The sequence below is a fragment of the Astatotilapia calliptera genome, chromosome 18, assembly GCF_964374335.1.
Source record: "Astatotilapia calliptera chromosome 18, fAstCal68.1, whole genome shotgun sequence".
Classification (NCBI taxonomy): Eukaryota; Metazoa; Chordata; class Actinopteri; order Cichliformes; family Cichlidae; genus Astatotilapia; species Astatotilapia calliptera.
The window spans coordinates 11,164,896-11,181,605 of NC_137439.1; the positions used below are offsets into that span (position 1 = coordinate 11,164,896).

At 39.2% G+C, this 16,710-nt stretch overlaps 1 protein-coding gene across 1 annotated transcript; it reads right to left on the reverse strand.

The window, feature by feature from the left end:
* Positions 1-5,341: 5,341 nt before the first annotated feature.
* LOC113010961 (cathepsin Z) lies at positions 5,342-16,281 on the reverse strand. The gene is made up of 6 exons (XM_026150265.2): positions 16,118-16,281; positions 13,604-13,761; positions 13,273-13,452; positions 9,949-10,099; positions 5,929-6,094; positions 5,342-5,739 (listed from the first exon to the last, which is right to left on the reverse strand). The coding sequence occupies exons 1-6, from the start codon at positions 16,243-16,245 to the stop codon at positions 5,626-5,628; spliced, it is 897 nt and encodes a 298-aa protein (XP_026006050.2). The 5' UTR covers positions 16,246-16,281; the 3' UTR covers positions 5,342-5,625.
* Between the last annotated feature and the right edge of the window lie 429 nt (positions 16,282-16,710).

Below are 16,710 nucleotides of genomic sequence, written 5' to 3' on the forward strand. Positions count from 1 at the left end.
ATTAACATTAACATGCACATTGTAACTATCCAGTGCGGCTGTTCTTTGTGAGTTTGTGCTGATTTTAAAGAAAATTTAAACCGCTGGCTTGTCCTTTTATTTTGAAAATACTAGTAATTTCCTACAGTTTTCTTCCTCCTACCAACTGCGATCTTGACTAATGTGTATTCATGAGAGAGAGAGAGAGAGAGAGAGAGAGAGAGAGAGACATATGAACAAAAAGTAATTTAAAAAACAGAGACCTCCATCTGGAAACAATAAAACTATTGAGTTGATAAATTCTAATCTGATCAGTGATCAGTAAAGCTTGACAAACAGATAAATGGAAAGGAGCCAACTACTATGGGACAAATAAGATTAAGTGATTATGTGCAGAAATCTAATCAGCAGGAGACTGCTTATGTGTGCAGCTCCAGGTCAACCCTGAAACTCGAAGCAGCGAGGAGTTTATTTCACACAGGAAAAAGCTCCAACAAAGCTGCTCCAGTTACGCCACCGAACTGCTGTTACCTGCTCAACTAGTTGGTTTGGAGGAGCCCTGTGCCACTGCTCACACGTACAATGAAAAGGATTTACACCCTTCACTTCCCCCCATCCCGTCTTGACCCTCCAGCATAGATTCAGCGCAAGATCTGACTTGTGAGGGAGCAGTGAGGAAGTGGAGCAAAGGCAAACTGAGTAATGATAGTGTGACTCAAAGGAAGTCCTTCTCAGTTTTCAGACTTGTGATTGGTGCGTGATGGTGAATGAGTATTTTTGTCTCTAGACACCAACTGGGTGGGGACTCCAAACTCTGCTTCCCTACAGATGTGCAGCTTCTGGAGAGTGTCTCAAACCGCTCTCAAGTTGCACAGCTTTGTTTAAATTCTGAGGCTGGTAAATCAGTCTTGTGTCTTACTCATCTCAGTCTCAAGGAGAAAGTATTGAATTCACTCTTCTTGCTATTCACACATACCTACCACTGGCTGGTGTTTCAAATATCATGTGTAGCTGTGAAACAGAGTAAAAAGCCTTATTTTCAGAGTAAGAACAAAATCTGATACATTTCATATCATTTACCCCAATATTTAGTTGATCATAGAGCGAAAACAACAGAAAAGTCATGTGATGCTGAAAGAACAACCTGCCAAACTGTCTTTTCCATCAAGTGAATTTGTCAACAGGCTGGTAAAACGATGATAAAAAGAGAAAGCTAGTATGGGCAAATACCTCAGCAGTTTCAAAATTCATTTTTTTGATGTAAAAACTGCAAAGAATTTATAGCTTTGCGTCCTCTCCAGCGCCTCGGGCACTGCCGCATTAAAAATAGTCAGAGAAAAAACAGAGTCTCACAACTTGGCTGTCAGACTTTTGGAGAAAATGCTTCAAAAATAATTGGACCTCCTCCTTTTCCCCCTTCTGGCTCCTCCATGGTTATCAACCTACCAGCGTCAGCATAACATCAGAGGAGATGCCGTGCTTTGTGTGCGCAATGTGTGTGAGTACGTGTGTCTGTGTGATACGTGGGGAACTAAATTTACCACAAAAAAGAGGGTGTGGGAACATAAACAGGTTCTAGATATATCCTCTCCTGGGAGCCAGGTTTATGTTGCCAGTTCACAACATCTCAAAGACAAAGTACCTACAATACAGTATTTGAGAGAGTATCGAAACGATTCCTCTCCCACAAGCAAGCATTTGGTGATAGTGGGGAGGAAGAACTCCCTTACAACAGGAAGAGCTCCCCAGTAGAATCAGGCTTAGGAAGAAAACTGGTTTGGAGATGAGATGAAAAAGAAGCGTTAGAAGAGGAGCACCCGCAATTACCAAACAGAAAAAAAACTGCATAAGAAATAACTGCATAAGAGCATATGTGCTTTACTATAATTACTACGATTCAGGAAGTTCATGCATAGACAGTATAAAAGATGGATGTAGTTTCCAGGTTTGAAACCTGCATTTTTTTTAACAGGGGTGCAGCATCAGCTGAAAAATGTCCAGTTTTATAGAAATTTATAGGGAAAGGGCTCTCAGCTGCCTCACTCTGTGACCTCAGTAAACACTTCACAGGTAAGTTTACGGCATCAGTCTTTAGTTTGAGGTCACTTAAATAGTAAAAGATGAACTTCACAAAGTTCACTCCTCCCTAGTCTCATCCACTTTCAAAACATCAAGATGCTCAGCTTGAGGCTTCTTAACACGGTCTCACTAAGCAGTGGGTGGCATGAAGGTGCTTGCATCAATCTTTTAAGCTGTCTGTGGATCTATGAGATATTGTAGAGAAAACAAAACCGTCAAATCTATTCAGCAGAGATTGAGCTATCCTGACTTATATTCTCTGGACTGCTCACTAGTAACAGATGAAATCAGCAGGTTATTTTTAAAAACTGGACACTTTCCTCCAGACTTCCAGAGAACATTATAAAACTGTGCTAACAGGCTGAGTTTTTACCATCCTTGTTATTGTTAAGCCTGTATACTGGGTGTCAGCCTGGTGCTATATTTATTGGGAAAATAAACAAGTTTAAAAAGGTCAAAACCCCTGAAATCAAAATACTGTGCTTCTAAATACATTTGTGCTTTGGTATCAACACAGAGGCTTTTCATTCCCAGGACAAAAAATTCATTGTTTTCACACCCTAACTAAGTGGCTCTATTAATTAATTTAGCATTTAATTTACATTTCTTTTTGTCTGGCAGTTGCTGAATTTAAAGATGCTGAGTTCAAGCCTCTGCAAAGGACCTAGAAAACATCCTGTTGTTCTTTTTGTAGTAATCCAAGTTGTTAAAAACCCCTAAATCCCCCCAAAACAGAGAACAATAATGGTAATGGCCCCGTTTACTTCACAGACCTGCACTAAAACACACCCTCCATTAGCTTAACAAATGAAGGCAGCAAGGACCATTTCCATGTGAATCACATTCATGTGGAAAATAAAAAGTGGCACAATTGCTCAACAGGATGCAGTTACAGTACTGTGACCAATCAGATTTGATTCATGTTAGTCTGGCTGGTCAGGCTCCAGACACTAATTAGAAGCCATTTATGCAGATGTTAGGTGGTGTATCAGAGGAAAAAATGTAATTGTAAACTAACCTCTCCACAGACCTGCCAATTCAGCTTCACTAAAAGTGAATTTAAATGCGAGTGACTCACCTCGCCTGCTGTTTGAGGGAATAAATAATTTCCTTAGAAATGTATGATAATATTTCTAAAGTGTAAAAAAAAAACCCCACCAGCTTTTTGCAGACTGAGATGTTTCAAGCTGACTTCGGGAGAAGGTCATCTGTCTAGGATAAAACTATTCAATTTATTTAATTGAAAAGGTCTGAATGCGGTTAAGCTCAAAGGTCACGATATGCAAACTGTACCACATATCGACTTAAATGTCTACAGTGAAAAGGTTTTACATTAAGCTTTCTCTAAAATGTGAAAAACGAATGAATAAAAGGAACAATAATGAGCTGAGTTAGATTAAAAGACTGATAGCATTGCATGGTAACAAAATCCAACAACCAGTGCGCGCACGCACACACACACACACACACACACACACACACACACACGTAAGTACTCTCCAATATGACAATGCCAGCTCTCAGAAAGGAGACTGTGTAACATGTTAATAAAAACTGAATGCAAATCTCCTAAACCCACATTTTATTCATAATAGAACATGGAAAACATGTCAAATGTTTAAACACAGTCATTTTACAATTTCATGAAAAATGTCGGATCATTTTGAAACTGATGACAGAATCAATGTTTGGGTCAGGACAGCAAAAGGCTGGAAAAGTAAGTGGTACTAAACAGAAACAGCTGACTGAACATTTTGCAACTAGCAGGTCAGTAACATGATCGGGTGTAAAAAGGTTATCTTAGTGAGGCGGAGTTTCTCAGAAGTAAAGATGGGCAGAGGTTCACCAATCTGCAAAAATCTACCGTTGCAGAATAATGTTCCTCAACGTAAACTTGCAAAGACTTTGAATATCTATCATTAACAGTGCATAATATCAACAAATGATTCAGAGAATCTGGAGAAACCATCATGAGAACCACATGTGAACATGTGAATACTGCCATGTTCACTGAATCAAAGCTTTTTTTAAAAAGTGGACTGAGACAAGGTGGAAAACTGTTCTGTGGTCAGATGGATCAACTATTAGCAAGCACATTGTCATCAGTGGGGAGGAAGAGCCTCCTTTCAACAGGAAGTGATCTCCAGCAGAAGCAGGCTCAGTTTAGGGCAGCTTGGTGGCCCTATCAAGAGTGAAAGGAGGGGAGCTCCTTAAAGTAACACCAAAAGCTACACATTTAAATCACACACTGATCCTGCTCATGTCATAATGTAGCTCAGTAGTGTGTATAGTCCCCATGATCCTGTATGCTAACATCTGGGCATGCTCCTGATGCAGGTGGATGCTGTTTTGAAGGATCTCCTCCCAAACCTGGATCAGTGAACTTCTGGACAGTCTGTAGTGCTATTTGGTTGCATCAGATGTATAGATACCTAACATCAGGTTCTCAACTGGATTTAGGTCTGGGGAAGGCAAGTCAACGGCATCAGTGCCTTTATCCGAGATCTGCATACTCTGACCACACAGACAGGGTACAGTTCTGCATCAGTGTAACGTCTGGACCTGGAACGCAACAGCACCTGCCTGGAAAGCACTTTGGCTCAACTTCTGTTGTTGTAAAATTTGCTGTACAAATAAAAGTGACTCGACTTGATAATGACTGATGGTACTGCTAGCAAAGACATTTTACAATTCAGTTGAGTTTTCCTATGCTATTATCAGCCCATTTGGGCATTTTAAGAAGTAGACCACAAATTTGGTTCTATAAGAAAGAGTCCATCTTTAACTTTGAACTTTCTTCCAATCCCCTCACAATTTAAATATGTTTGAGGAGGTCCGAAGCAATCAGCGTCGACCACTTTACCACTCAGATTTTTGGCCCATTTATTTGCAAAGATCTGTGAATCTTTGATCAAACAGCTTAAATAAAATGTGCCAATGTTTAATGATACACTTTGTCATTTTTTTAATGGAAACATGTTTAAGAGATTTTCAAGTCTCTCTAAGAGGGAAGCTTAGGGGTTAATATTCCTTTATATGTTTTTAGCTGTATCTAAACCATCGACAAATATCTTGTCGCTACAGACCGTGTCTGAGCTTGATCCTCAGACAACCTGTAAAGGCTGAAAATCCTAAATGGAAGAGTTTCTTTAAGCTGGTAGTGCTGATGACAGATAAGAGCTCAAAATGCGTTCTTCCTGCTCTTAAATAAACAATAAGAAGTATACTTAGTGAGAGCCGGTATTGTCTGTACATGTTTAAGATTCTGAGCTGAGTGCACTGCGACTTTGTAATACTGTTTATTTTATGCAGAAACCAAAGTGCATAAATAACATGTTGTGATTGAGGTTTTTTTACAGGAAGATGTTACCAAACAATTTCTTGGATTGAACTAGCTTCAGGACATTACTGCTTTCAGCCAAGAAGCACTTTCAAAAAATAAACCCACATTAAACAGCAAATTGTTGTTTGCACATGTTGATTTTAGTACACAGAAGGAAAGCGTTCCCTAAAGTTTCCAAACTATCCACAGTTATTTCAGTAAGATTGATCACCTTAATTAAGCACCTATGTTACAATAGGGTCTCCATATGCACAGTTTTTCTCAATACCCAGGTTGAACCAGTTGCCTTTTCCTCCTTTAAATGCACTGGTGACAATTCTCGCCCAGCCGTGTTCTCCCTAAAAGGAAGAAAACAAAACAGCATTATTTACTCTGACTGCAAGTCTGAGAAATTAAAAAGTCTTGAAAAAATCAAATAAACATTTTCTGCTTCAGCTCAGCCAAAACAAAATTAATAAGAACTTGTGAATTTAGTTTACAGAGCTCATTAAGCTCGGAGTAAGCACAAGCTGTCGTGAAATACCAACCCAGAACTCTCCCCAGGAGTTCCTGACGATCCAGTACTCGATCCCATCTTCGCCCACGCCCCACCCAGCCACAGACACGATGTGATTTGGCAGAGAGAGAGGGTGAAACTCGGAGAAAATCCCTCCGGAGTATCGCTCCAGGCCTTCAGTCGCCATCAATGCACAGCTGAAGGACAAGAATTCATGCCTTTTATGTTGCCATTTTCTTTCATTACTGAAATGTAATGCTAAATCTTAGATGGAACCGTTACGTGGGCTCAAATTACGGTCATTTTTAGCTATGCGTCGGCTTTTAAAGCGGGCTCAAAATTTGTACTTGCATCTTAAGTGTGTATTATGCATTGTGAGAACTTTAAGTGCAAAGTTTTGTTCGCAGTCTTCTGCTTTGAATCTGCAGTCAAATGTTAATAAATACAGTTTTTCTCGATGGACCTTTCCTTGCATAGATATTATTACATCCTTTGACACATTAAAGGTGAGACATTATGCTTATTTTCAGCTCCATATTTTTCCTTGTTGCAGCTCCCCAGGTCATGCACTGTTTGAAATAAACACTTTTTGCGGCATTTGAGTTTTGGATTTTTGTTTTCATTTCATTTCATTTGTTGTCATCTTGACCTTCAGCTCTTGGATTTTTGAATTTTAGCTCCTGTCTGGATTTCAATGCTTTTCTAGTTTTGACTCTTGTGTGTGTGTGTGTGAGTTTTTGGGTTCCTGTTTCGACTTTTTTCTGATACTACTGTATTTCAGTTCTTCCCCTTATTTTATTCTTATTCTGTGTTCCTCTAGTTTTATTTATGTGCTGTGCTTTCTGTGTATCCCTGACTTCGTGTTTATTGGCTATCATTCATGTCTGGTTGTTCGTTGCCTTCGATTATTGCCTGTTTTCCTGTGAAGTCTAGTTTTCCGTGGTGTATAGTTTTACTTCATGCCTTTTCTCTCCTTTGTGATGGTCTACTCTGCTCCGGTTACTTTCACCTGCAGTTAATTGGGCTTTATTTACTAATATGTGTTTGGGAACGTTCTCAGCCTCTGCAAAAAATCAAGAGTGTATGCAAAATTACAGCTGGATTAGTAAAACATGCACACTGACGTATTTTGTTGTTAACACCATGCATTCATTTTCAAATATATATATATATTTATATTTGCATATATTTACATTAATGTATATTTGCATATATAAAATTTAACTCGTCTTCTTCTACTTTTAGTTGCTGATTTGTAAGTTAAGTTTAAGTTATTCACGAAAATTTAAATCACACTGTATCTAATTCTGACATTACACATGAGCCTTAGTTTAACTGATTTATAATTTCCTTCTTTGTTTTCTAACCCTGGTTTCTGGAAAGCACTTTGTAAAGCTGGTTTTGAAAAGTGCTACACCTAATTGTTATTATATGAAAGATTTGCTTCTACTTGTTTGTACAGAGAAACATGTTTACTTCCAAGTGAAGCAGAAAATGTTGGTGATGTCAGAGCGTATCCTGCACCGCTAAAGCAAGAAAGCAGGAAAAAGCCTGAGTAATAATGTCTGAGTAGTTAGAAATGGCACAGCTTTCCAAAATGTTTCCACCAGAGTTATGACACTATAAAAAAATGCGAGGACTGTCCGAAATAACGGACGTTGAGAATATCATCTATATTCTCCAGAATTCTCTGGAATATGTGGGACAGTGCCAAGAAATTAGACTGTATTTTGGGGTTTACTGTGTTTAACTGTATATAATAATAAGTAATTATTTAAATAACTAAATAATGACCAAAAAATTGTAGTATTCAATTCAAATTATAGACATGTGTTACATTTTATAAGACAGCCAGGCCTTCATCATTTATTCATTTGCTTGGTCAGAGGGACTTTTAAATTTGCTCACGGAGTACGAACAAATTCAGGCCCTAAAATATTAATGACTAGCATCCACACACTGTGTGAATAAGGCACAATGTTTCCTCCTGCGTGCTGCACACACCTGTGTGCTATTGTTCAGTTATTTCTGTGCGCATATATAGACACTTAATGGTCACTTAATTAGGTACACTTTGCGAGTGCTGGCTTGGATCCCCTTTTGCCTTCAGGACTGCTTTAATTCTCTGAGGCACAGATTCAACAACATTTCTCAGTGATTTTGGTTCATATTGACGTAATAGCATCACACTGTTATTGCAGATTTGTTGGCTCCACATTCATTACATAATCTCTTCTGGGATTAATAAAGTATTCTGATTCTGATGATGTGACTCTCTCTTTCCATCACATCCCAAATGTGCTCTTTTGCATTGAGATCTGGTGACTGTGGAGATCATTTGAATACAAATGTTACGTCATGTTCAAGAAACCAGTTTGAGATGATTTCATGGCTTGTTATCCTGCTGGACACAGTCATCTTCAGTGTTTCTAAATACCACAGCCTTCAGCAGGTCATCTTGACCATGTCAGTGTCCCTAAATGGATTGAGCGGCTGATTAGATATTGCGGCCTAAAGTAATCCTACTGTTGATCTGTATATTCTAGCTTTTAAAATTTTTGCTTCAGTTTGACTTTTTCCCCCAATGTTCCAACATGTCCTGTTCCTTTGGGTTGTATCCATATCACCACTCACAACAGTAAAAAGCACATTCATAATTTTAACAGTATATGCATGACATAAAATAAAGAAAGGCATAATAAGTCTCCTTTAATTAACTTGAAATTCTCTTGCAATGTTTTCACAGTTTTCCCAGCCCCTGTAGTTTAATCATTTGAGCCTTTTCATCATATGCAGATCCAACTGCGCCTGTGATTCGAGTACCAATCACCCTGCTGTCTTAATGGACAGGCGCCCAGTCTGGATGACCATTTAGCAAACGCACCTTGTTGCTGTCACCTTATTTAAATGCAGTATAGATGCTACTCAGTGCTTTTAATATGAGCAGTCTGCCTCTTGGATCACAGTTGTAAGCCAGTACTTTTAATTTGAAATTATTTTAACAGCCTTAAGCAAGTACTGTTTGTTCTGAGGCACTTGTTCTGGTTCCTGGAAACTTTGCCAGGCGTCGCTTACCCCGCTGCTCACTCACACCCCCACAGTTAGTTAAGTTATTCTGTTAAGACACAGGGTACTATTTGGACGGGGAGCACAGTTCGTTAGCTGTTAGCAGCAGTCAGCAGAGATACTCAGACCTCCAGTCATAGGCTCCAACTCATTCAGGGGAGACATAATCTCTCCAAATTATGCCTCAAGATCTCCTCCCAGTCCTGCTGTGACACTTGAACCAGAAGACATCCTAGCTAGATTTCCATGTTAGATTATTTGATGACTCTAAACTAAGTCCTGTACGTCTACATGAATGGGTAGATGGGTAAAAGACCTGTATGAATCCATTTACATATTAACTTGTTACTGTAACCATTTTGCTGGTTAATAAATACCTTTACTGAACTTCACACTCTTTGCCTTAGCTGAGCAGGGACGTGACAGTGATACACACCTACATGCCCAAAATCTTGTTTTAATTTTATTAAGGCTCTTAGGTATCAACTATTTTAAAAAAACGTTGAATAGTTCTTATCTGCAGATATTACAACAGCACAATGGAAACTCTTAAAGACCCTGTTAATACTGCATGATTTAATTTAAAGATAATGTAAAGCTGTCAGAGCCAAACCACTAAAAGACTAACAGCTGATGTAAGATGTAAACTCTAAAGGGACACAAAACGCTCAGCTGAGTTTATCAAAGTGGATTCAAGGTGAAATTTAATATACTGTATATATACACATACAGGTCTGATTTTTTTTCAATACTTAATGGCATTCAATTTGACTTTAAGATTTCTCTGAGTGTAAAAAAGAATGACACTCGTTGCTGTTATCTTTCTCCAAGGTTTTAAGAATCATTAAATAGTCATTCACTGAAAAAAAAAACTTCCCTAAGAGAACAGCTTCTCTGTGAAAATCTCAGGCAGTGTATCCTCCCTCATACAGGAGAAGTAGGTGGATGAAAAGTGAGAAATGACTTTGAGGATGACTTACTCTACCTGATGGGTCCGCCGGTGAAAATTTCAGCTTTCATCTCATCTCTTCCAGAAACTTCTCCGTAGTCTCCGACTTTCCACGCGGTGTAGTTCTTCACAACAGCGCACGACTCAAAGAAGGAGCACGTGCCGCACTGGTTAAACAGCTCGCACTCTACAACAAATGAAGAAGATGATTTAAAGTTCAGTGAGCGCTCAGTTTGCTCCTGATTCAACTGCTTGTTAATGCTACTGTCTAATCAGCCGGTCACATAGCAGCAACTCAATGCATTTAGGCGTGTAGACATGGTCAAAACGACCTGCTAAATGCCAAACTGAGCATTACAAAAAGGTGATTTAAGTGACTCTGAATGTGGCGTGGCTTCGATGCCAGACTGCTGATCTCTAATTTTACTAAGTTGAGAATTATGTCAGTTACATTTTTCCTCAAAACAGCGAACATGTCAAGACTTACCATGTTAAAACTAGTGATTTAAAATATGCTAGGACTTCACTAGAATTGCATCTCAAAACTAGACAGATAGCTACTCTAAAGGCCCAGAATTGTGGACACCAAGCCGTTGCATTCATATATGAAAGCAGAATATCTCCTTACAATAATCTGCTGCTTTAATCGCCTCCACTCTCTCTCTCTCCATATTTTGGAGTCTGGTTGTACAGATTTTTGTTCCTGTTCAGCTACAAGAGCATCAGTAAGATCGGCCACGCACAGTAAGCTGGCAGTAAGAATTGGCTCCCAGTCCGTATTACAGTGAAGAGCCCATCTCGCTTTCTTCATCACTGATTGCTTTCCATCTTTGTCACTTCTTGTCTTCCCGACCGAGTTCACCTGATCGTGCCGTCTGCTCCCCGCCATGTGGCAGCAGTTCCAGAAAGAGGAGTTTATGCTTCTTTTTCACAGGAACTTTACTCATCCTCATCGCTTTATGATGGAAAACTGAAACTAACATCACTTGTTGAGATGTAATCTTGCTTTTGCTGTTTCGCAGCGCTGTTTAAAATCTCTATTACAATACCACCACTAAAAAAAAAATAGTGCACTGAAACTGTATACTACATCCACTGACTGAGAACACGGCGAACTGGCCTGTCAATGTATTATCATAAGGAGTCGTTAGACTTTGAGCTAATGTGAATTTCTTTAAGAGTTACGGTACTGCTGGTGAGCATAACGCCTCTGAGATGTCTCTCCATGCAGTGGCTGCTCAAGCTGCAGGACTTACCACCAGAATCACATACGTGTCTAACTATAGTATTACAGAGAATGGTCGCAATACCATGGCAGCAATACTCTAAGTAGCTCAATATTTTAAGATGAGCTTTTAACACAATGGGGCAGCTGTTTTAAAAACATTTGTATATGATATCATAGTTTCAGTGTAAAACAGAATTATGTCCTGTGTGTACAATGCACAAAAATAGGCACTGAGGTTTCCAAACCCTCAAACATGGGGATGATGTTCTGCTGTGCATTAAGACATAATTGTGAATACTGCTACATAATTATGTGCTGGGTAACACATCTATGCAGTGTCCAAAATGTACCAGCAGTTTGGGGGGATGGTACTAGTTTAATGGTTTCATTAATTCTCTGTGTTCCTGAATAAATGCCCAGCATGCCAGTCAACCTTTTCCTCTGAACCGTTTATTTAAGAGGCTTCATGTCAGAGCGCCGTGCAGGCGGGTCAGGACAAGCATTTCTTCAGAGGCACAGGTGCAGCACCATTGTGCTTGAACAACAAAGAGAGAGTGAGATCATTTCAACAGGCCCTTTTAGGACACAGAGGTGGGTCGAAGCTTTGCACTTTTTCCATTTGCCTCTTTTTTCCCAGTATTTTTGAACCCTCATAACGTCAAGAATAAAGACAATTTCAGGGCTGACACCTCATATTTAAGCTCTGTTATAAACTGCAACCAACTCAATTTTACACCCAATCCAAACGATCCAAACTCCAAACCATCAATATCATGATATATGTCACAGTCACAGTTTCTGGAGAAAGCTACCAAAGCTGAATTCTGGGTAAACTTTCAAAGTCACACTTACAAATCAACACGTGGGATATTTTGTGTCAGTCAGGTAAGCTGGCATGGTCACAGAGAAAAGAATTTACTTTGCTCAAGTACTTGCTTTATTCTGTGGCAGTGTGATGGGTCTCTTATCAACTGCTTCATATTTTGTAGAGCCACCTGCGAGCTAATTTTAGCCCAGCGATGGTGATGAGGCCAGTTGCTGGTTTTGCAGTGCAGTGTTGAGCTTCTACTTTCTCGAATTTTCCTCCTGCCTCTGCCTCCTGTTGCTCTTTCTCTGCAGTCACGTTAGCATCACTCTTTACCTCTCAGAGATAGTTATTGTCTTTTGTTACTTTCAGCTTAACTTTGAAGTTTATTTTGGCATGTGTCTTGTTTTAGTTTTGCTTCCTGTTCCTTTGTGATTGTCTGCTCTGCCCTCATCACCTTCACCTGTGTCTAGCCACCACTCATCCCTCTGTGAATGCTGTCAACGCCCTCCTTTGTCAGCACTTCTTCAGTCTGTAGGTTTCTTTTTGTTTTTACAATAGCTTAACAACAGCTTTTTTTATTTATTTACCTGCTTCTGCATCATGAATTTGGAAGCTCCTCTCTAATGTGTTGCTGACAACAGAGAGCATGTAAATTGGACAAAGCCGTCACTCAAAGGGGAATTTAACACGTTTGTTCCCGGTCATGTGGTGGAAAACATTTTATCACTGTCAACTAGCTATGCAAAAAATTCAGGGGACTCCTAATATACAGTAGGCTACAGACCAACATCATGAGGCTTTGTTGAGATGGGTCTGGAACCTACGCTCAGATTTTAGATATCACCCTGGGTCAACACACCTGAATCAAATGATTAGTTCATTACCAGGTTTCTGGAGAACTTCAAGACATGTTGATGAGGTCATTTAGTCATTTAAATCAGTTATGTTGGATCAAGAACACATCTAAAACCTGCAGGAAACCGGCCCTTGAGGCCTGGAGTTCGACACCTGTGCTCTAGCCCCACCCCCACAACCCTGAATTTAATAAGTTGATCAGATCTAGCTGACATTGAGTGAAAGGTGGGTTATGACCAGGTTAGATTGCCAGTCTATCACAGCGTAACACAGAGAGACAACTGCAGCCTCACCTAAAGTGTAATTTACAATCAGACCTCAGCAGTTAATGCAATAATAGATTACTTTTAAATGCCAGTAATCTTAAGTAACATCATCCAATTCTGATTGGAGCTAATCAAAAGGAAATATGGCCTTTGATGAAAAACAAACAAACAAACAAACAAAATATAACTCAGTATTTCTTTACTTTGGTTTTTGGCTTGGTAGTTGTTGCAGGTTTCATCAGGAATGCCACTTTCGTGCGCGTAGGCGTAGACTCTCAGGTGATCGCCTCCGTAACAGGAACCTGCCCTCCCGCAGTCTATCACGTTCTGCACGGAGAGGTACGCCGATGGCCACGCTCCTCCACGCTTGACGTTGATGCGGTCTTAGACAAAAAGAACGACACACATTAGCAGGAGCCGGTGGATGCTTCTCCACTTACCACTAAATTTAGTCATTTTCATTTCACATGACAATATGCCCTCTAGCCGTATCGCTATTATCATTTTCCTCCATCCCGCTGTTGTCATGGTTACCAGCTAGCGCACTGGTGGCTCCCATGGCCCAGCAGGAGCCACAGTACTGGGGGATGTGTTGGTTCCTCGTGACGCTCACATAATTCTTCCCATCGATGTTCCTCCAGTCCCATGACGGAGGAAGCTTCAACACCTCTACATGCGGCCGGGCCTGCGTCCTAAACAAAGGGGAGTGATGAGCAGCTGTAATTATTGTTATTAAAGCGAGCACAGATGTTTTCACTTGTCTGACTAATATCATCCCCTCTCGGGAGTGTGTGGGTAGTGTAACTGCTGTGACTGACTGACATTTCCTGTGGGTGCTAATAGCCGGACAGGACATTTGCATGTCTGTGCGGTGATATCCGTCCCTGCTGAGCACAAAGTTCAGCAAGCATGTTATCTCACTTCAGATGATTTTGCACCAGTTGTCAAATTTTGTGCAATTACAGATAATCAGACGTGGCTTTGTATTAATTTAATGGAATTTTATGTTTTTTTGACCAAAAAAATGTTAGTTTGTTCCCTCTGCATATCAAGAAATGTATTTGAACTCTCAATGATACTTCTCAGTTTGCAATGTTGTGGTTTTGTTTTTTTTTATCAAGCCCTGCTGTTTAATGGAGAACTTAATGGAAATGGGTATCTCACTGGTACTTTGTTTATTATAATAAAGCCTGTGGTGAAAAGTACTAAAGTGCAGTTTTAAGGTGCAATTTTAACTGTTTATACTGGCAAAGGAAGTATTGTACATCTCCTATTATGTCTCAAATTAAACCTTGACATAATACTCTAGTAAAACAAGAAATTGGTAAAGAGTAAACGTTCTATTCATTTTTGCTTGCACACTCCCTAAAAATTTGCTTCTGTTTTTTTAATAACTATGTGAAGTTAATTAAGTTACCATTTTTTCCATGTAACGACACACAAATTTGTTGTCACTTTATCTAATATAGATGAATGAAGCTCCACATTTATCAGCTACAGCAGTAAAGTAAATCTCTAAATGATGCAACAACATTGTAAGAAATGTCTCATAACATTTCCAATCATAAGATTTCAATTCTTCTTCTTCTGCTGCTGTCTTTAGGAGTCAGCACAGCAGATCACCGGCCTCTGTCTCACCCTATCTGTAACACCCTCCTCTGTGGCACCAACCCTCTGTATGTCCTCCTTCACTACATTCATGAATCTTCTCTGCGGTCTTCTTGTCCACCTGCCTGGAAGATCCCTTTTCAACATCCTTTAAACAATTCATAACTCTTCTGCACACGTTCAAACCATCTCAGCCTTGTACTCATGTCTAATCCTGCCCATTCTGGTCACTCACAGTGAAACTCATAACATTTTCCATTCCTCCACCTTGAGATTTTTTGACAGTGACATGTGAATTGTGTATGTATTTTAAATTAAAAATTAAACACATGCAATCTGTGTAGATTACAGGTGTCGGACTGATCATGTGAGGACCAAACAGGACTTAGTTACACTTTCCCATCTCCCTCATTAGGTAAAGATTGTTTCACAGTCTTGTAATAGTCACTATTCTTTGCATGTGTGTATTCCCTTTTTCTGCTGTAACAACTCTTCAAACCTTTAGCCTTTGTTCACCTGCTGTTCTGCATATTTGTAGTGATGAATCCTTCGATCATCTTTTTGAGGTTTCTTGTGAGCGTATGTTGAGTTAACCAGACACTGGTGGCCCAGTTTTAATTTCTGTGTGATTTGGTAATAAAAAAACACAGAAACTGGAACACAGGCCACCCCTGTTATGATTTATGATTTAACTACATTTAACTACAAATAGTTTTATATTTTCTAATTAGCTTTTTTATGACTGGGTTCAGAGTGTTTGTTTCAGTGTTGCAGTCTTTATTATGTGGAGTGTATTTGTTAGAAGAATAAATCCATAATAGGAACCACAACACTTTGTGGAAGCAGCCATTCAGACATCCTAGCTCTCGACACATTCACAGACGCCTCGTCAGGCAGGTTGTGCTGATAAATCCAACCAAATGAACAAAAAATACTAAATAATTTCCCCCAAAAAAACTACATTTAAAATGTTATGTTAGTTGTGAAATTTTTCCGAAGTCTACTCCTATTTCTACTTTAGTGACTAAAGTGTTTTTTTTTAAACATATACCTTTTAGTGTAGCTTTAGTGATAATATTGCTATATCTAAATATATAAGCTTAGTTTCAAGGAAAACCCTAGTACTGTACACGTAAAACAATACACGTCATTGGGAGAAAACATATTTTTGAGATTGCACCAAAGTACTGAAGTACAGAAAAGTATCCCGGAACTCACTTTGATACTCATGTTAATACGTTTTTATTTAATTAATACGTTAACGTTATATTACTACACTAAGGACACTAAGACGAGTAATTACCATATTATTAAGAGACGCTGCAGCCAACTTTTAGGATAAGGAAGGCTGCCAGAGTTCCTATTTCTGAGCTAGTTTAGCTCCTCTCTGAGCTCACGTGAGTACCTGTGTGACTGCTGGAGGTCGAAATCTTCACCTACCTGACAAAGTCCGGCCTGTGGTCTATAATGGGTTTATAACACGGTTCGGTGAGAAGCCTGGAGGCGCTAAACTGCTGTGAAAAAGATGCTAAACAAAACAGCAGACATGCAAAATTTGTAGCCGCCATGTTGGCCCCGCCCCTTTCCTCTGACGCAGTGACGCGATCACAGACAGCCCCCTGTCGGCTCGAGAGAGCACTGTTCACTCCCTGTGAACACAATAGATGGATATATACATATAATATATATACATATACACATACACATATAATATATATATATATATATATATATATATATATATATATATATATATATATATATATATATATATATATATATATATATATATATATATATATATACACATATACACATATAATATAAAAATGTACATATATTGTGTCATTGTTGCATTTTAGAAGACATGTTTGTGTAACTGACTTTTAACTGTATGGTTATCAGTCAGTTCTTTTCTTAAGACATGTGACAACACACTGAAGCAGGCTTTTACGTGGATCACTACCTAACAAAAATCACAAATGACTGCTCTCTTTTCAGGCAATAACAATAAACCAACAAGCATTTCTGCA

Coding starts and splice junctions, on each gene's coding strand:
- LOC113010961 (XM_026150265.2), bottom strand. CDS start 16,245: ATGGCGGCTACAAATTTTGCATGTCTGCTGTTTTGTTTAGCATCTTTT. Junction 13,453..13,603: donor AGCCACCAGTGCGCTAGCTG/GTAACCATGACA, acceptor TTTTTGTCTAAG/ACCGCATCAACGTCAAGCGT. Junction 6,095..9,948: donor TTCACCGGCGGACCCATCAG/GTAGAGTAAGTC, acceptor CTTGTCCTTCAG/CTGTGCATTGATGGCGACTG.